The sequence below is a fragment of the Thalassophryne amazonica genome, chromosome 5 (assembly GCF_902500255.1).
Source record: "Thalassophryne amazonica chromosome 5, fThaAma1.1, whole genome shotgun sequence".
In the NCBI taxonomy this organism is placed as follows: domain Eukaryota; kingdom Metazoa; phylum Chordata; class Actinopteri; order Batrachoidiformes; family Batrachoididae; genus Thalassophryne; species Thalassophryne amazonica.
The window spans coordinates 49052161-49073284 of NC_047107.1; the positions used below are offsets into that span (position 1 = coordinate 49052161).

The 21124-nt window shown below is 39.6% G+C and overlaps 1 protein-coding gene across 2 annotated transcripts in view; it reads right to left on the reverse strand.

Annotated features, from left to right (window-relative positions):
* Positions 1 to 18640, reverse strand: part of si:ch211-204d2.4 (uncharacterized protein LOC100003662 homolog) — a 54648-nt gene extending 36008 nt beyond the window's left edge. The window contains exon 1 of one of the 2 annotated variants that reach the window (XM_034170137.1): positions 18419 to 18640. In XM_034170137.1, the coding sequence (XP_034026028.1) occupies positions 18419 to 18423 (5 nt within the window). In that variant the 5' untranslated portion in view covers positions 18424 to 18640. Of the gene's footprint in view, positions 1 to 13752; positions 13986 to 18418 lie in introns of those variants that run through there. The other variant, XM_034170136.1, reaches the window with a different exon arrangement.
* Positions 18641 to 21124: the final 2484 nt, after the last annotated feature.

A 21124-nucleotide genomic window follows, 5' to 3' on the forward strand; every position in this document is an offset into this window, starting at 1 on the left:
TATCTCACTTACAGAGTTTAGGTAGCTACTCTGCACTGTGTTGGTATATGGCATTAGAGAACATAAAGAAGGAATCATATCCTTAAACCTAGTTACAGCGCTTTCTGAAAGACTTCTAGTGTAATGAAACTTATTCCCCACTGCTGGGTAGTCCATCAGAGTAAATGTAAATGTTATTAAGAAATGATCAGACAGAAGGGAGTTTTCAGGGAATACTGTTAAGTCTTCTATTTCCATACCATAAGTCAGAACAAGATCTAAGATATGATTAAAGTGGTGGGTGGACTCATTTACATTTTGAGCAAAGCCAATAGAGTCTAATAGATTAAATGCAGTGTTGAGGCTGTCATTCTCAGCATCTGTGTGGATGTTAAAATCGCCCACTATAATTATCTTATCTGAGCTAAGCACTAAGTCAGACAAAAGGTCTGAAAATTCACAGAGAAACTCACAGTAACGACCAGGTGGACGATAGATAATAAATAAAACTGGTTTTTGGGACTTCCAATTTGGATGGACAAGACTAAGAGTCAAGCTTTCAAATGAATTAAAGCCCTGTCTGGGTTTTTGATTAATTAATAAGCTGGAATGGAAGATTGCTGCTAATCCTCCGCCCCGGCCCGTGCTACGAGCATTCTGGCAGTTAGTGTGACTCGGGGGTGTTGACTCATTTAAACTAACATATTCATCCTGCTGTAACCAGGTTTCTGTAAGGCAGAATAAATCAATATGTTGATCAATTATTATATCATTTACTAACAGGGACTTAGAAGAGAGAGACCTAATGTTTAATAGACCACATTTAACTGTTTATTCTGTGGTGCAGTTGAAGGTGCTATATTATTTTTTCTTTTTGAATTTTTATGCTTAAATAGATTTTTGCTGGTTATTGGTGGTCTGGGAGCAGACACCGTCTCTACGGGGATGGGGTAATGAGGGGATGGCAGGGGGAGAGAAGCTGCAGAGAGGTGTGTAAGACTACAACTCTGCTTCCTGGTCCCAACCCTGGATAGTCACGGTTTGGAGGATTTAAGAAAATTGGCCAGATTTCTAGAAATGAGAGCTGCTCCATCCAAAGTGGGATGGATGCCGTCTCTCCTAACAAGACCAGGTTTTCCCCAGAAGGTTTGCCAATTACCTATGAAGCCCACCTCATTTTTTGGACACCACTCAGACAGCCAGCAATTCAAGGAGAACATGCGGCTAAACATGTCACTCCCGGTCCGATTGGGGAGGGGCCCAGAGAAAACTACAGAGTCCGACATTGTTTTTACAAAGTTACACTTTGATGTAACTTTGCAAAAGATGTGAAGAAATAAATAATTACCCAGGAAAACAGAAAGGGATACATTAAATCTGACTGTGTGATGGTGCAGATACACTGTGCCATTGCTTATGGCCCCTTCACACATAGTGCAAAGTTTGGACAGTGTTTGGATGAAAACAGCGAAACAGTGTGAAATTAGCGCACGAAACATCACGCCGACGGGTAGGCATACACGAACCCAGTGCGAGAGTTTGTGCATGCGTCTGTATGTTGAGCAGGAACAGTGCCAGGTGCACCACATTGCACCGCTTATGTGGAATTAAACAAAAAAAACAAACAAAAAAATAACTAAACTACCCAGGACATGAACTTGCACCTTTCAAAACCTCTGAACCACAGTCAGAGACTTTACCACTGAGCTACAGAGCTGTTCTTTGAAAGCTGCCTCATATCAGGAAGGACATGGAAGTATTACAAAAAAGAAAAAATTAAAATGCCACACCATATTAAAAGCACCGCATTTATCAAGCAAGCAATATAAATACGATCCGCCTGTTCCTCTGGAGACGACGCGTGGTGACAGACATACAGTCATGAAATGACATGAATGAAAGAAGTGGGCTCTGATCATGTCCACATCTACTGGTAAGGTGCGTCCAGTCAGTCACGCGCGTGTTCTGCCCGATACGCGTGTCTTGTTGACGGCACGCCACAGCACAGACACCACGTCACGTGGAACAGAGCTCACATGGGTGACGTGACAGTTAGATAAGCCTCTGCATGTTCTGATCTGCAGCTTCTCTCCCCCTGCCATCCCCTCATTACCCCATCCCCGTAGAGACGGTGCCTGCTCCCAGACCACCAATAACCAGCAAAAATCTATTTAAGCATAAAAATTCAAAAAGAAAAAAATAATATAGCACCTTCAACTGCACCACAGACTAAAACAGTTAAATGTGGTCTATTAAACATTAGATCTCTCTCTTCTAAGTCCCTGTTAGTAAATGATATAATAATTGATCAACATATTGATTTATTCTGCCTTACAGAAACCTCGTTACAGCAGGATGAATATGTTAATTTAAATGAGTCAACACCCCCGAGTCACACTAACTGCCAGAATGCTCGTAGCACGGGCCGAGGCGGAGGATTAGCAGCAATCTTCCATTCCAGCTTATTAATTAAACAAAAACCCAGACAGAGCTTTAATTCATTTGAAAACTTGACTCTTAGTCTTGTCCATCCAAATTGGAAGTCCCAAAAACCAGTTTTATTTGTTATCTATCGTCCACCTGGTCGTTACTGTGAGTTTCTCTGTGAATTTTCAGATCTTTTGTCTGACTTAATGCTTAGCTCAGATAATTATAGTGGGCGATTTTAACATCCACACAGATGCTGAGAATGACAGCCTAAACACTGCATTTAATCTATTATTAGATTCAATTGGCTTTGCTCAAAATGTAAATGAGTCCACCCACCACTTTAATCATATATAACTCCCTTCTGTCTGATCATTTCTTAATAACATTTACATTTACTCTGATGGACTACCCGGCAGTGGGGAATAAGTTTTTTTCTGGTTCCGGAGCACAGCGGTGTTCTGCTGTATCTGTTAGCTGTTTGAACTGAGCTGTTTGAGTTCTTTGAATTAACAGTCTTTTTCAAGACTTTACTTTTTTTTTACTTTTTCACCGTGCTCCAACGCCTAAAGAAGACCTCTAACGGTCGAAGCATCGCAACGGAGCTCTTTTATCAGCTAACCTTCATCAGCGTTGGCAAGCTAACTAGCTTGCTAACGCTTTCGTTTTTATTTTTATTTTATTTTTTAGCACTGTTGTCGTGCTGCTCCACGGCCTGCCTAGTGGATTTTTATTTTATTTTAGCACTGTTGTCGTGCGTTACCTGTGCTGCTCCACAGCCTGTCTAGTGGATTTTTATTTTGTTTTAGCACTGTTGTCGTGCGTTACCTGTGCTGCTCCACAGCCTGTCCAGTGGATTTTTATTTTTATTTTATTTTTTAGCACTGTTGTCGTGCGTTGCCTGTGTTGCTCCACAGCCTGTCCAGTGGATTTTTATTTTTATTTTATTTTTTAGCACTGTCGTGCGTTGCGTGTGCTGCTCCACAGCCTGTCCAGTGGATTTTTATTTTTATTTTATTTTATTTTTTAGCACTGTCGTGCGTTGCGTGTGCTGCTCCACAGCCTGTCCAGTGGATTTTTATTTTTATTTTATTTTTTAGCACTGTTGTCGTGCGTTACCTGTGCTGCTCCACAGCCTGTCTAGTGGATTTTTATTTTATTTTAGCACTGTTGTCGTGCGTTACCTGTGCTGCTCCACAGCCTGTCTAGTGGATTTTTATTTTATTTTAGCACTGTTGTCGTGCGTTACCTGTGCTGCTCCACAGCCTGTCCAGTGGATTTTTATTTTGTTTTAGCACTGTTGTCGTGCGTTGCCTGTGCTGCTCCACAGCCTGTCCAGTGGATTTTTATTTTTATTTTATTTTATTTTTTAGCACTGTTGTTGTGCGTTACCTGTGCTGCTCCACAGCCTGTCTAGTGGATTTTTATTTTATTTTATTTTTTAGCACTGTTGTCGTGCGTTACCTGTGCTGCTCCACAGCCTGTCTAGTGGATTTTTATTTTATTTTAGCACTGTTATCGTGCGTTACCTGTGCTGCTCCACAGCCTGTCTAGTGTCGGATTCCCTGTTTGGGAATCCGCTAGCTTAGCGTAGCTACTAGCTCTTAGCCGTTTTAGCATGGCGGCTTCTCCTGTCTCTCCCGTACTTTTCTGCTCTGGGTGTGAAATGTTTAGTTATTCCTCGGCCTCTTTTAGCAGTAACGGTACATGTAATAAGTGCAGCTTATTCGTAGCTTTGGAGGCCAGGCTGGGCGAATTGGAGGCTCGGCTCCGCACCGTGGAAAATTCTACAGCTAGCCAGGCCCCTGTAGTCGGTGCGGACCAAGGTAGCTTAGCCGCCGTTAGTTCCCCCCTGGCAGACCCCGTGCAGTCGGGAAGGCCGGCTGACTGGGTGACTGTGAGGAGGAAGCGTAGCCCTAAACAGAAGCCCCGTGTACACCGTCAACCCATTCACATCTCTAACCGTTTTTCCCCACTCGACGATACACTCGCCGAGGATCAAACTCTGGTTATTGGCGACTCTGTTTTGAGAAATGTGAAGTTAGCGACACCAGCAACCATTGTCAATTGTCTTCCGGGGGCCAGAGCAGGCGACATCGAAGGACATTTGAAATTGCTGGCTAAGGCTAAGCGTAAATTTGGTAAGATTGTAATTCACGTCGGCAGTAATGACACTCGGTTACGCCAATCGGAGGTCACTAAAATTAACATTGAATCGGTGTGTAACTTTGCAAAAACAATGTCGGACTCTGTTGTTTTCTCTGGGCCCCTCCCCAATCAGACCGGGAGTGACATGTTTAGCCGCATGTTCTCCTTGAATTGCTGGCTGTCTGAGTGGTGTCCAAAAAATGAGGTGGGCTTCATTGATAATTGGCAAAGCTTCTGGGGAAAACCTGGTCTTGTTAGGAGAGACGGCATCCATCCCACTTTAGAGGGAGCAGCTCTCATTTCTAGAAATCTGGCCAATTTTTTGGGATCCTCCAAACTGTGACTGTCTAGCGTTGGGACCAGGAGGCAGAGCTGTGGTCTTATACACCTCTCTGCAGCTTCTCTCCCCCTGCCATCCCCCTATTACCCCATCCCCGTAGAGACGGTGCCTGCTCCCAGACCACCAATAACTAGCAAAAATCTATTTAAGCATAAAAATTCAAAAAGAAAAAATAATATAGCACCTTCAATTGCACCACAGACTAAAACAGTTAAATGTGGTCTATTAAACATTAGGTCTCTTTCTTCTAAGTCCCTGTTGGTAAATGATATAATAATTGATCAACGTATTGATTTATTCTGCCTAACAGAAACTTGGTTACAGCAGGATGAATATGTTAGTTTAAATGAGTCAACACCCCCGAGTCACACTAACTGTCAGAATGCTCGTAGCACGGGCCGGGGCGGAGGATTAGCAGCAATCTTCCATTCCAGCTTATTAATTAATCAAAAACCTAGACAGAGCTTTAATTCATTTGAAAGCTTGTCTCTTAGTCTTGTCCATCCAAATTGGAAGTCCCAAAAACCAGTTTTATTTGTTATTATCTATCGTCCACCTGGTCGTTACTGTGAGTTTCTCTGTGAATTTTCAGACCTTTTGTCTGACTTAGTGCTTAGCTCAGATAAGATAATTATAGTGGGCGATTTTAACATCCACACAGATGCTGAGAATGACAGCCTCAACACTGCATTTAATCTATTATTAGACTCTATCGGCTTTGCTCAAAAAGTAAATGAGTCCACCCACCACTTTAATCATATTTTAGATCTTGTTCTGACTTATGGTATGGAAATAGAAGACTTAACAGTATTCCCTGAAAACTCCCTTTTGTCTGATCATTTTTTAATAACATTTACATTTACCCTGATGGACTACCCTGCAGTGGGGAATAAGTTTCATTACACTAGAAGTCTTTCAGAAAGCGCTGTAACTAGGTTTAAGGATATGATTCCTTCTTTATGTTCTCTAATGTCATATACCAACACAGAGCAGAGTAGCTACCTAAACTCTGTAAGGGAGTTAGAGTATGTTGTCAATAGTTTTACATCCTCATTGAAGACAACTTTGGATGCTGTAGCTCCTCTGAAAAAGAGAGCTTTAAATCAGAAGCGTCTGACTCCGTGGTATAACTCAAACTCGTAGCTTAAAGCAGATAACCCGTAAGTTGGAGAGGAAATGGCGTCTCACTAATTTAGAAGATCTTCACTTAGCCTGGAAAAAGTCTGTTGCTCTATAAAAAAGCCCTCCGTAAAGCTAGGACATCTTACTACTCATCACTAATTGAAGAAAATAAGAACAACCCCAGGTTTCTTTTCAGCACTGTAGCCAGGCTGACAAAGAGTCAGAGCTCTATTGAGCTGAGTATTCCTTAACTTTAACTAGTAATGACTTCATGACTTTCTTTGCTAACAAAATTTTAACTATTAGAGAAAAAATTACTCATAACCATCCCAAAGACGTATCGTTATCTTTGGCTGCTTTCAGTGATGCCGGTATTTGGTTAGACTCTCTCTCAGATTGTTCTGTCTCAGTTATTTTCATTAGTTACTTCATCCAAACCATCAACATGTCTGTTAGACCCCATTCCTACCAGGCTGCTCAAGGAAGCCCTACCATTATTTAATGCTTCGATCTTAAATATGATCAATCTATCTTTATTAGTTGGCTATGTACCACAGGCTTTTAAGGTGGCAGTAATTAAACCATTACTTAAAAAGCCATCACTTGACCCAGCTATCTTAGCTAATTATAGGCCAATCTCCAACCTTCCTTTTCTCTCAAAAATTCTTGAAAGGGTAGTTGTAAAACAGCTAACTGATCATCTGCAGAGGAATGTCTATTTGAAGAGTTTCAGTCAGGTTTTAGAATTCATCATAGTACAGAAACAGCATTAGTGAAGGTTACAAATGATCTTCTTATGGCCTCAGACAGTGGACTCATCTCTGTGCTTGTTCTGTTAGACCTCAGTGCTGCTTTTGATACTGTTGACCATGAAATTTTATTACAGAGATTAGAGCATGCCATAGGTATTAAAGGCACTGCGCTGTGGTGGTTTGAATCATATTTATCTAATAGATTACAATTTGTTCATGTAAATGGGGAATCTTCTTCACAGACTAAGGTTAATTATGGAGTTCCACAAGGTTCTGTGCTAAGACCAATTTTATTCACTTTATACATGCTTCCCTTAGGCAGTATTATTAGACAGCATTGCTTAAATTTTCATTGTTACGCAGATGATACCCAGCTTTATCTATCCATGAAGCCAGAGGACACACACCAATTAGCTAAACCGCAGGATTGTCTTACAGACATAAAGACATGGATGACCTCTAATTTCCTGCTTTTAAACTCAGATAAAACTGAAGTTATTGTACTTGGCCCCACAAATCTTAGAAACATGGTGTCTAACCAGATCCTTACTCTGGATGGCATTACCCTGACCTCTAGTAATACTGTGAGAAATCTTGGAGTCATTTTTGATCAGGATATGTCATTCAAAGCGCATATTAAACAAATATGTAGGACTGCTTTTTTGCATTTATGCAATATCTCTAAAATCAGAAAGGTCTTGTCTCAGAGTGATGCTGAAAAACTAATTCATGCATTTATTTCCTCTAGGCTGGACTATTGTAATTCATTATTATCAGGTTGTCCTAAAAGTTCCCTGAAAAGCCTTCAGTTAATTCAAAATGCTGCAGCTAGAGTACTAACGGGGACTAGAAGGAGAGAGCATATCTCACCCATATTGGCCTCTCTTCATTGGCTTCCTGTTAATTCTAGAATAGAATTTAAAATTTTTCTTCTTACTTATAAGGTTTTGAATAATCAGGTCCCATCTTATCTTAGGGACCTCATAGTACCATATCACCCCAATAGAGGGCTTCGCTCTCAGACTGCAGGCTTACTTGTAGTTCCTAGGGTTTGTAAGAGTAGAATGGGAGGCAGAGCCTTCAGCTTTCAGGCTCCTCTCCTGTGGAACCAGCTCCCAATTCAGATCAGGGAGACAGACACCCTCTCTACTTTTAAGATTAGGCTTAAAACTTTCCTTTTTGCTAAAGCTTATAGTTAGGGCTGGATCAGGTGACCCTGAACCATCCCTTAGTAATGCTGCTATAGACTTAGACTGCTGGGGGGTTCCCATGATGCACTGAGTGTTTCTTTCTCTTCTTGCTCTGTATGCACCACTCTGCATTTAATCATTAGTGATTGATCCCTGCTCCCCTCCACAGCATGTCTTTTTGCTGGTTCTCTCCCTCAGCCCCAACCAGTCCCAGCAGGTTCTGCGGGAGGTTTCTTCCTGTTAAGAGGGAGTTTTTCCTTCCCACTGTCGCCAAGTGCTTGCTCACAGGGGGTCGTTTTGACCGTTGGGGTTTTTACGTAATTATTGTATGGCCTTGCCTTACAATATAAAGCGCCTTGGGGCAACTGTTTGTTGTGATTTGGCGCTATATAAATAAAATTGATTGATTGAGTGATTTGATGGTCCGTTTCAACCTGGGGGGCTGTCAGTGTCCGCTCCACGCGCGCTCGCTTGCTGCAGCTTGTTGCTTCCACTGCGATATACCTTTTATTTATGTCCATATAAATACAGCAATCAGACATGCGCGCCTCACAGTGGACAGTTGTTAGTCCATGACTGTCCAAACACAATAGGTGTTGTGTAGCTGGAATGTCCAGAATGACAGATCTCCACAGCTGCTTCTGTCGGAAGCCACACCTCCCGTGAGTGGAGCGCACACACCCACATGTCAGTGTATGCTTGTAAAGTCACACTTTGAGAACTTAGACAAACTTCACAGCATTACGACAGTGGTGGTGTGCAGTCTGTTGTCGTGCCAAAATTGTGACTGACCACACATTTTCTAAGTGCCATGAGAGCGGTGCGTTCATGCGTGTCACCTGGAATTTGGCCGACAGCTGCCACGAAAGGGTGCAATGGGTTTGCACAGTGCACACTGTCTTTCAGGCGCTTATTTGCGCAAGTAGTTGTAGCAACAGGTATACGAGGTGTTGGCAACAGGGACGACATTACATAGTTTGCACACGATTCCTGCGTCATGTGCACTGTGTGCGCACTTCCTCCAAACTTTGCACTATGTGTGAATGGGCCCTTAGGAAGAGCCCTGGACTGTTGATATTGTTTAAAAATGGAAAAGTACTTTTTATCCGATTACTTAATCACCAGAATAATCAATAGAATACTCGATTACTAAAATAATCGATAGCTGCAGCCTTAGTGATATTACCTTTTCCCATAGATTTTTCGATAAAGTGTGTGACCTGCATTTGGTGCAACGTGTAAGAATCTACTAGGCAGAGAGGTAATAATCCTAGCTGTTTGGACTTGGTTATCTCATCAAGTGAAACTAGTGTTAGTAATGTTAAAGTGTGCTGTCCAATTGGTAAAGCTGATCACAGTGTGCTAACATGGGACTTTCACAAGTGTAAACAGATCATGTAAGGAAGATATATACAGGTATGACTACAATAAGGCAGATTTTGTAAAATTACGAGGCCTTTTAAGGGAAGTAGACTGGTCTCTAGTGATCAATTCTACAGATGTTAATGTAGCCTGGAAATGTTTTTATGACCATACTGTTAATATTTTAAATGAATTTATACCCTTGGTTAAGATCAACAATGGTGGTAAAATTAATCCTCTGTGGCTTAATGTAACAGTTAAAATTAGTATAAGAAGAAAATACTTTGCAGGGAGGAGATATCAGGACAGTACATCGTATGCCAGATATCAAGAGTTTGTTAAGGAAAGAAATGTGGTTAATAGGAAAGTAAGAAAGGCTAAGAGAGATTATGAAAATACAACCCCTGGCAATAATTATGGAACCACCGGCCTCGGAGGATGTTCATTCAGTTCTTTAATTTTGTAGAAAAAAAAAGCAGATCACAGACATGACACAAAACTAAAGTAATTTCAAACGGCAACTTTCTGGCTTTAAGAAACACTATAAGAAATAAGGAAAAATAATTGTGGCAGTCAGTAACAGTTACTTTTTTTAGACCAAGCAGAGGGGGGGGAAAAAAAAAAAAAATATGGACTCACTCAATTCTGAGGAATAAATTATGGAATCACCCTGTAAATTTTCATCCCCAAAACTAACACCTGCATCAAATCAGATCTGTTCATTAGTCTGCATCTAAAAAGGAGTGATCACACCTTGGAGAGCTGTTGCACCAAGTGGACTGACATGAATCATGGCTCCAACACGAGAGATGTCAATTGAAACAAAGGAGAGGATTATCAAACTCTTAAAAGAGGGTAAATCATCATGCAATGTTGCAAAAATGCTGGTTGTTCACAGCCAGCTGTGTCTAAACTCTGGACCAAATACAAACATGGGAAGGTTGTTAAAGGCAAACATACTGGTAGACCAAGGAAGACAAAGCGTCAAGACAGAAAACTTAAAGCAATATGTCTCAAAAATCGAAAATGCACAACAAAACAAATGAGGAACGACTGGGAGGAAACTGGAGTCAACGTCTGTGACCGAACTGTAAGAAACCGCCTAAAGGAAATGGGATTTACATACAGAAAAGCTAAACAAAAGCCATCATCAACACCTAAACAGAAAAAAAACAAGGTTACAATGGGCTAAGGAAAAGCAATCGTGGACTGTGGATGACTGGATGAAAGTCATATTCAGTGATGAATCTCGAATCTGCATTAGGTAAGGTGATGATGCTGGAACTTTTGTTTGGTGCCATTCCAATGAGATTTATAAAGATGACTGCCTGAAGAGAAAATGTAAATTTCCACAGTCATTGATGATATGGGGCTGCATGTCAGGTAAAGGCACTGGGGAGATGGCTGTCATTACATCATCAATAAATGCACAAGTTTACGTTGATATTTTGGACACTTTTCTTATCCCATCAATTGAAAGGATGTTTGGGGATGATGAAATCATTTTTCAAGATAATAATGCATCTTGCCATAGAGCAAAAACTGTGAAAACATTCCTTGCAAAAAGACACATAGGGTCAATGTCATGGCCTGCAAATAGTCTGGATCTTAATCCAATTGAAAATCTTTGGTGGCAGTTGAAGAAAATGGTCTATGACAAGGCTCCAACCTGCAAAGCTGATCTGGCAACAGCAATCAGAGAAAGTTGGAGCCAGACTGATGAAGAGTACTGTTTGTCACTCATTAAGTCCATGCCTCAGAGACTGCAAGCTGTTATAAAAGCCAGAGGTGGTGCAACAAAATACTAGTGTTGGAGCGTTCTTTTATTTTTCATGATTCCATAATTTTTTTCCTCAGAATTGAGTGAGTCCATATTTTTTCCCCTCTGCTTGGTCTAAAAAAGTAACCGTTACTGACTGCCACAATTTTTTTTCTTGATTTCTTATAGTGTTTCTTAAAGCCAGAAAGATGCCATTTGAAATGACTTTAGTTTTAACGATTTTATGCATTGTATATATGGTGAAGAAGTGTCAGAACCTTTTGTGTTTAACAAGACGGAAGATGACACCATTGTTGAGAACATTTTTCACACCTAATGATGTTAAGAAATTGTTACTCATAACCAATCCAAACAAAGCTATGGGACCGGATGATATCCATTCACGTGCCCTTCAGGAATGTGCAGATGAAATATATTTCCCATTTTTTGTATTTTTAGATAATCTTTTGACCAAAGTAAAGTACCTGACATCTGGAAATTTGCCAATGCAATCCCCATTTTTAAGAAGTGGGATAGGTGTATAACTGGAAAGTATAGGCTAGTAAGCCTCACAGATCAAATCTGTAAAATCTGTGAAAACTTGTAAGATTGTTACCCATACTATTAATAAGCTGTGTGATGAACAGCATGGCTTTAGGAAAAGCAGATCCTGTTTAACTAATTTGCTTACTACACTAAAAGAGTGGACCATGTTTTATGATGAGGGCTTACCTTCTGAAGCTTTTGATTCAGTACCTCATGCTAGATTAATTTATAAACTACAGAGTTATGGTATTGTAGGCAAACTGTTACTGGGTTGAAGATTTCCTTAGAAACAGGAACTGACAAGTATTGTTCCACAAGGAACAGTCCTAGGACTGGTCCTGTTTTTACTATTAACTACTTGCCTGGTGTAATATCAACCAAATATAAACTATTTACAGATGATACCAAGGTTTATCATCCAATTCTGTCTCTAGTGGACTCAACAAAAGTGCAGAAAGATATTAATAATTTAATGTTATGTTCAAAAGAATGGCTGTTAGGTTTTAATGACTACTTTATGAATGATAATGTGTTAAATTCTGTAAGCGAAGAGAAGGATCTGGGTGTGTTGATTAACAATAAACTGTCTTTTTCTAGATACATTGCTAAGGCAGCTGCAAAAGCTAATGGTGTACTAGGCATGATTAAGAGAGCGTTTACATTTCTTGAAGAAGGAAAAAAAAAACAAAAACAGTCATTTTTGGTTTTGTATACAAGTTATGTATGACCACATCTGGAATATTGTGTCCAAGCATGGTCACCCTACCTGGGTAAAGATAAACTGCTACTAGAGAAGGTGCAAAGACATGCAACCAAATTAGTAACTGTTTGCAAAATTTGAGTTATGAGGCGAGATTAAGTGAACTGGGTTTAACAACTCTTGAGAACAAAAAAAGAGTTAGAGGTGACCTAACAGAAATGTACAAGATCTTACATAATTTTGAGGCAGACAAAATGACCTTTTTACCTCAACAGTAAGTTCATGACCTCTACTAATAGAGTTGTATGTCTATGGAACAGCCTTCCTGAACATACTGTCACCTGATGTTAATGCTTTTAAGAACAACTATGATAGGTACTATACCACCTCAATTTGACTGTCATTTTAACTTTGAGGCTCGATGTGTGTTTCTAATTATAACCATGTCCAAGATGCGGTTCTTATGTTTTTACGGCAAATTTTTTATGCTTTGCAGCAAGGACACACACTTCCAAAACACATAAAACACATACTAGATCAAGAAAAAAATTGCACCAAAAATACAAATACAATGACCACACACCACCACAGTGCATACAAAAAACAAAAAAAACAAAAAAAAAACAGCTTTATTCAAAGAGATATGACATTTTGGGCAAACTTGCCCGAAATGTCCTCTCTCTTTGAATCAAGTTTTTTTTTTGTATGGGAGTGCTGTGGTGTTGCGGATCATTCTATTTCTATTTTTGGTACAATTTGTATGTTTTGACATGTACATTGTACTGATGTGTGCTTATATACATATGTATACATGTTTTTTCATATGTGCGTGTGAATTTTTTTTTTTTTTAAATCAATGTATTTGGCACATTCCTGCCCTTGGCTGCTAGCTTAATTAACTTGTTAGCCGACACTCACGTGACCCATCCAACAGGTGGCAGACAGGCACAGGGTATTTTCTAGGCAAAGAGTTTTTTGATTGCTTTGGTGCATCAAAGTAAATCACCGTGTCGTCACGCCATCATTATGTGGGCTTGTGAGTTGCATTACGGCATTTACTGTTTCTGACTTACTGTTTACACCAGCACAGACGAAGTCACTCATTTATCTCTACCTTTACTGTACTACCACCTTGTCTTGCAAAAAAAAAAAAAAGCGCTCATATTCCAAACACAGAACACATTTACAGGAAAGTTTGGAGAATGTTCTGTTGAAATGCGCTCGCGCACATCTCACAAACGACCCTCTGCGCGCGCGGCCGTAACTATGCGACGAAAACGCGAAGTTTAAAAGTGTGACCAGACAGAAATTACTCAACACCACCTGACAGACATGTGTTCAGATGACCTGCGCTGACTCATCGCATTCAACTGACTGACTGCCGCACCTACTGCACCATCCCGCAAACACAAGTGCCGCAAACTCACCCGCAGCGCGAAGTGAAGTGTCCGCCACAAACACCAGACTGACACCCGGAATACCGGCACGGAACACAAACTTTAAAAAATGCGTGCTGCCCATAAATGCAGTCTAATTTGTTTGTGACCCTCTTTTTTTTTTTTTTTTTTTTCCGGGTTGGCCGTTCGAACAAACCAGCCCCGGATGTGATCTGTGCGCGTCCTCCGGCCATACAGGGCCTCCTCCTCCTCTTTTATACCGCTGTCACATTAACAAGAGGAAGTCAGCTGCTCTCCTCCTCCTCCTCCGCATTCTGGCTCCAAAAGTAACAGTTTAACCAGTTAGTGATTGTCACTGACTCAAATCTTTCAGAAGTCATTTGAAAGCTGAGAAACTGTGGCTATGCTATGTGTGAAAATACAACCCCTGGCAAAAATTATGGAATCACCGGCCTCAGAGGATGTTCATTCAGTTGTTTAATTTTGTAGAAAAAAAAAAAAAGAAGCAGATCACAGACATGACACAAAACTAAAGTCATTTCAAATGGCAACTTTCTGGCTTTAAGAAACACTATAAGAAATCAAGAAAAAAAGATTGTGGCAGTCAGTAACAGTTACTTTTTTAGACCAAGCAGAGGGAAAAAAATATGGAATCACTCAATTCTGAGGAAAAAATTATGGAATCACCCTGTAAATTTTCATCCCCCAAATTAACACCTGCATCAAATCAGATCTGCTCATTGACATTGACCCTATGTGTCTTTTTGCAAGGAATGTTTTTGCAGTTTTTGCTCTATGGCAAGATGTATTATCATCTTGAAAAATGATTTCATCATCCCCAAACATCCTTTCAATTGTCCAAAATATCAACATAAACTTGTGCATTTATTGATGATGTAAGGACAGCCATCTTCCCAGTGCCTTTACCTGACATGCAGCCCCGTATCATCAATGACTGTGGAAATTTACATGTTCTCTTCAGGTAAATCCCATTTCCTTTAGGCGGTTTCTTACAGTTCGGTCACAGACGTTGACTCCAGTTTCCTCCCATTCGTTCCTCATTTGTTTTGTTGTACATTTTTCGATTTTTGAGACATATTGCTTTAAGTTTTCTGTCTTGACGCTTTAGTGTCTTCCTTGGTCTACCAGTATGTTTGCCTTTAACAACCTTCCCATGTTGTTTGTATTTGGTCCAGAGTTTAGACACAGCTGACTGTGAACAACCAACATCTTTTGCAACATTGTGTGATGATTTACTCTCTTTTAAGAGTTTGATAATCCTCTCCTTTGTTTCAATTGACATCTCTCGTGTTGGAGCCATGATTCATGTCAGTCCACTTGGTGCAACAGCTCTCCAAGGTGTGTTCACTCCTTTTTAGATGCAGACTAACAAGCAGATCTGATATGATGCAGGTGTTAGTTTTGGGGATGAAAATTTACAGGGTGATTCCATAATTTATTCCTCAGAATTGAGTGATTCCATAATTTTTTCCTCTGCTTGGTCTAAAAAAGTAACTGTTACTGACTGCCACAATCTTTTTTTCTTGATTTCTTATAGTGTTTCTTAAAGCCAGAAAGTTGCCATTTGAAATGACTTTAGTTTTGTGTCATGTCTGTGATCTGCTTTTTTCTACAAAATTAAACAACTGAATGAACATCCTCCGAGGCCAGTGATTCCATAATTTTTGCCAGGGGTTGTACATAAACACTCAACACTTTTTTTTAAACCAAGTGTTGTTTCAAACATAGGCGGCTCCCGAGGGGGCAAAAAGGGGTAATAACCTCACCAATAAAGCTGCCAGAAAATTGATGTTTTCCATCAAAATGCATCATTTTTGATTCAAAATTAGGTTTAATGCCAAGTGTTTGTTCAACCAGTGCAAAAATAAGGACAGCAGTACAGAATGGTAATGATTATAAACCAACAAACTATATATGTACAGAAATGTGCCAGAAAAAAATACTTTAGTAGATGATGGAGTAAAGTGGGCAAAATAGAATTACATTTATCAGGATCTACACTGATGGTTTAAATAATGAAAGGTGTGCAACATATACAAAATGTGCAGAAAAATGAAGATGTTGAATAGGCCATTTTACAGAATTTACTCAGAAATGCACAACAGAATACACAAATGTGCATAATTATTTTCATAGCTGGGTTTCCATTCCAGATTTGTGCAAAGGGTTGGCCATATTTTCAGAATATCTTCAAAGCAGAATAATGAAATGACAGCACTGCTTAGTTCTGGGTTCATGTGATAACTGTCACTCTTGAGAGGGTCTAACGAGAACTGTAACTCCCAGTAATCATGGAAACGGAACAGTAAGTCCAGCTAAATATTACCATTTTGTTTTGTTTATTTAAAATCCATTAATATAACATCATCTCTTATAATGTTTAACAAGCTCTGCATCTCTTTATTCTTCCACGTGTACCATGTTGTATATTTTAGAATGTCATGTGATGCTTTCTGTACATCATGTGATCTCTAATAGTGAAAAAAAGGTGTTTCCGTTCCACTTTTCCTAAATAAGGCTATCTTGAATTGCTTGAAATGCCACCTCATGCTTTGCTGTGTGTACACCTGATCCTGTCAGATCTCAGAAGCTAAGCAAGGAAGGTCCTGACTAGTTCTTGGATGGAAAACCAGGGGCTGTGTATGCTTCTTCAAGTAAAATTGGAATTATGTCAGGAAAGGCTTCGACATAAAACTTTTGCCAAATCCCAGTGCAGCTCTGCTGTGGCAACCATGAAACAAGTGAGCATTAGAAACATGTGAGCATTAGAAACTTCTTGAAACTTCTTTGCAATATTTAAGAGGTTTTTTTCTAAACGGGTTGCCATTAAGCATATTTTCAATTAACAATTTCAATTTGCACAATTTTGGGGTCATGGAAACCCACCTAATGAAGGTGCAGAACATACGTACTGTGTGCGAAAAGACAGGTGTGTGTGTGTGTGTGTGTGTGTGTCATTAGAAGTGGCTTTCAATAAGCTAAAATATAATACAAAATATAGATCTAAGGGGGCTTTTCATTGTTAAAATCAAATATCCGCTAAATCCGCAATACGGATTAGATCCGGATCAAACTTTGTCAGGTGATAGTGAGTGCCAGTCTGCACCTCACTATCAGATATGAGAGTGATTGGGGCATGTTTGATTCAGATATAATGTAAAATATGCATGAAATGGAGTTTTTAATGTTACACTTAAATGGCCACAAAATCTGTAATCCAGCTCAGATCCGGATCCAACTTTGACAGGATACCATCCTACATAACACTTTCAAATATGAAAGACATTCAATCTTTTTTGTCAGAGTTATGAATTTTTTAAATTTCATTCAGTGTTAAAGGATATGAATTTTTCCAATTTTCCAAGATTTTTCCTGACTTTGCCCTTTGCCCTATAACCTTGAAAATTGAATCAGGTTTCACCTATCAGGATATGAATCCTCTGTAAAAAAAAAAAAAAAATCATAACGATATATGAAAAATTGTGGGTTACAGGCTGTTCACAAACAGGCAGACAAACACAGAAACAAACTAACAGGGTGAAAACATAACCTCTGCCCAACTTTGTTGGCGGAGGTAACTAATTACTGACGACTTGGTAGTGGTTTACTATTGTAGGCGGCAGCACTGGCTTTGATCTGCCTACATTTTAAAAATGAGTCATGATGTAGAATGTTCTGTGTGAGATGCATGTAAAATATTGCAGTCTCTGCAAAGCAGCAACTATATATTGGGGAAGTAGTGGCCTGGATGATATGAGAGGCGGTCTATAGTCAGAGGATCCTCAGTTCATCTCCACCATCAGACAGGAAAATAATCATTAAGGTGCCCATGAGCAAGATCCTTAATCCTCAAGGTGGATCCCTGTGTGTAACTGGATGTCTTGCATGACAGCACGTCGACAGTGATATGTGAATGTGAGGCATCATGGTACAGCTCAGTCCATGCAAGTCCATTTACCACCACAAACAAACAAAAACCTGTGTAATGTGCCTTTAAAACAAGAGTTAAAAATGCATAAAATGAAAATAAAGCTGTAGTTTATCGATAAGGAGAGATCTGGAGTAAATGTCATATTTTACACTATAAACAGTGGTGTGCAGAGACTTATTTGACAGGGGTGCCCGTGGGGCGTGTGCACTGATTTATGCAGGAATGGAATGAAAACACACAAAAAAATCACATATGCTTACTTGAATAAAAACATTCAGATTTAAGGTTGATGATGTATAAGCTGTCATCAGAGTAACAATAACATTTGCCTTTTTCTAAGTAGGCTAATAGGTATGAAACCCAACCCACACCAAAAAAAAAAAAAAAAAGAACAAAAAGTGAAAGTCATACCATTTATACAATAACTGAGAAAAACAATTACATTTAGGTGTAACAAATTCATTTTGTGTAACTTTTTTGTGCACTTTTAGTCATATTTTAAAGTTACATTGCAAGTTTTATACCTTGCCAAACTGTATAGAGGTTTGTGTTCTAAAATTAGAGCTTCATTATAAAGTGAAGATATTTTGTGTTTGGATTGTTTTTAGCCTGTAAGTAACTGTCCGAACATAATTAGCTCTCAGTAACTGTTTTTCACTTGGTTTTATTTATTTATACTCAAAAAGTGAATCAAATAACAACAGATTAACTGATAAAGAAAATAGATGTAGTCCAGCTTTGTACCTCATGCATAAAATGAAGCACAGCTTTGGTCCTGGTGGACCTGATGGACACCAGAGGCTGTTCTGAGCTGAAGTGCTGTTTCCACACAGACGATCATCCTCGGTGCTGCTGCTGAAAGAAGCTGTAAGTGCAGTGACAGGATCCTGGCTGCATTCTGCTGTCACTTAGATAAAGTGAGGTCGTTCTCTCACACGAGGAAGTGGTTTCACGTCATAAGAACGCCTGCCAGGGGAGGAGACCGAACTCTCTGATTTTATATTCTGTGGCAACCACAAGGGCCAAAGCCACACAGCTGCACAAGGAAGTCCTTGAGTTTCCACCAGCCTCCGTATCTGCAGAAAATCAGGGTGACATTCGACCTCCACAGACTGCGTGGGCCCAGAAACAGCAGAAACATTTCTTTTCAATATCACATTGAGGTTTCCTGTGCTTTCAAGAACACAAGATTAGGGTGAGAGGGGATCTTTAATCAGATGAACTGACATGATCTGTGAGGAATTTAAGCACAAATTTAATCATTACAAAACTCCAGCTTCTTTCAAAAGTTTTACAGTGAAAAAAGAGTTAAGTCTCCTTTTCTAATTACTATGGCAATGACATGAGTACAGAATGTGGTCATCAGGTGTCAAGCACAAAAACAAAATAACTGTACTAACTGATGCACAACAGAACACTACAAAAGAAAGAAAGAAAGAAAGAACGAAAAGCAGAGCTGAGCTGAATACAATAAACACCAGCATCCTCATCATCATTTACATGCTGCATTACTGTTTCAATTAAAAATGTGTGCTCTCTTATTGTTTAAGGATTACAAAAAGTGTTCCAAAATGATTTCACATCGATTCAGGATAAATTAGTATTGTGCAAAGGTTTTAGGCACCCCAGCATTTCATTTAAAAAGTCCTTAAAAATGATCATGGCTCAAAAGAAAATCTTAAACATCCAAATATTATTATTGCAAAAAAAAAAAAAAAAAAAAAGGAAAAGAAAAAAGAAAAAAATCTGATGTGAGATTTTCCCCTTATGTCGTTAAATAAGGTGGCCAATTACTATAATATTAAGTTACAAACCTTATTGTCATATAACACAGCAATTTTTTTTTTTTTTTTTTTAGGTGTGCTGCCAAATACTAGTAATGTGAATTGGCAAGACTTTATCAATAACATTATCAGTTCTACTTAAATGGAGGCTTACACAGGTTATCAGAATCAATGCAGCCCTGTTCCCTGTTGGTAGAGTTTGATGTCATGATATATGAGCTTCTCCAAAGTGGAACTGTGGGAAAAACATGCAGGCACTGATAAGAGGAATCGAACACATATCTTCTTATCGTGCACCTACAGCGGTCTGCCTGCTGAGATAAAACAGTTTGTGTGGAGTCATTCAAATCCAGATTAAAGACTCCTCTGTTCTCTCTTTTCATCATATGACAAATATAGACTTGTTGTTTCGAGTTTCCCTCCATCTTAAATTTGTTCATCTTAGCTGAGCTGAACTCTCACCATATCTAATTTCGGAACTACTGGTGAAACGCAGGGCTGTGTTGTCTGCACTCAGGTTAGCATGCTGTTTGTTATTTTTCTGCTGTGAAATATTGTTCCTGTGATTTGTTTGTTCTGGCTGATTGATTTCTGCTCTTTCTTCATATCCCAGGCATCAGAGTCAGCGACAATGCAGGATTAAGGTTGCTGATGGCTGTGAGACATAACTTGGAAGAGGAGCAATCCCGGGGTTCATCTTGTAGTCCACTTATTTAAGCAAATGGTGTCTGTACTTACAGCAGATAAATGACGGTACCGTTTGTTACCAATGAGGACCCAAGTCCACAGTTCAATGAACTTTATTACTGCTGTGATGCCCACTGGACTCTATAATTAACCTGGATGCTTAGTTCCATCATCTCTGTTTTGCGTGTTTGACGACAGACCGCTGTTACATTGTTTGGCGCGTGCGCACCGAGTACTCTGGAAGTCACTTATGTGGAACCCCTTGGGGTGCAAAGCATTAAGTGAGCAGTTCTTCGATATGCATGCTCCACGTAAGCCTGTGAGTTTGTGGCAGCATTATGAAAAGTACATTAATCTATGGGTTTGTGATGGGGGCACGAAAATGGGGCACTTTTCGTAAAGGGGGCACGAAATGTGGGGTGACTAGGGGATCTGGGGGCGGTTATGGTTAGGGTTAGGGTTGGGTAGACTACCGCTATGGTTAGATTTAGGAGAAGGGGAAGATTATAAATACCGTAGCAAAATACAAAAACCCTTTCACGAAAATCAGGTGCTTTTCGTGGAGGGGGCACGGAAAAAAACGCGAGACTGGGCTGGGATAACAATGTCTGTAACTCGTCCAAAGAAGAGTGGACAAAGTCCCTTAAATGTGTCCCAGATGTGGCAGTCAGAACAATAAGACAACATTGCCGCCGGGAGCTGTAATCCTGTACGCGCTGTGTACATTTTTTTTTTTTTTTGTAGAAACCATTCAATATTACAACAGCAAATGTAGCTTGTATGAAAAATAGATTTAATGTCTTGATTGAAGCATGTTTTGCACAAATGATAGCCATGTTTTGGGAGGAAAGCTGGAAAAAACAGAGTTTTCCATCACATAGCTTTCTCAGGCAGATTCTAGAGTGTTATGTGACATGATAAACAATTCTGGCATTTAAAAATGCAACGTTTCATTCATTCATTGAAAACATTCAAGCGT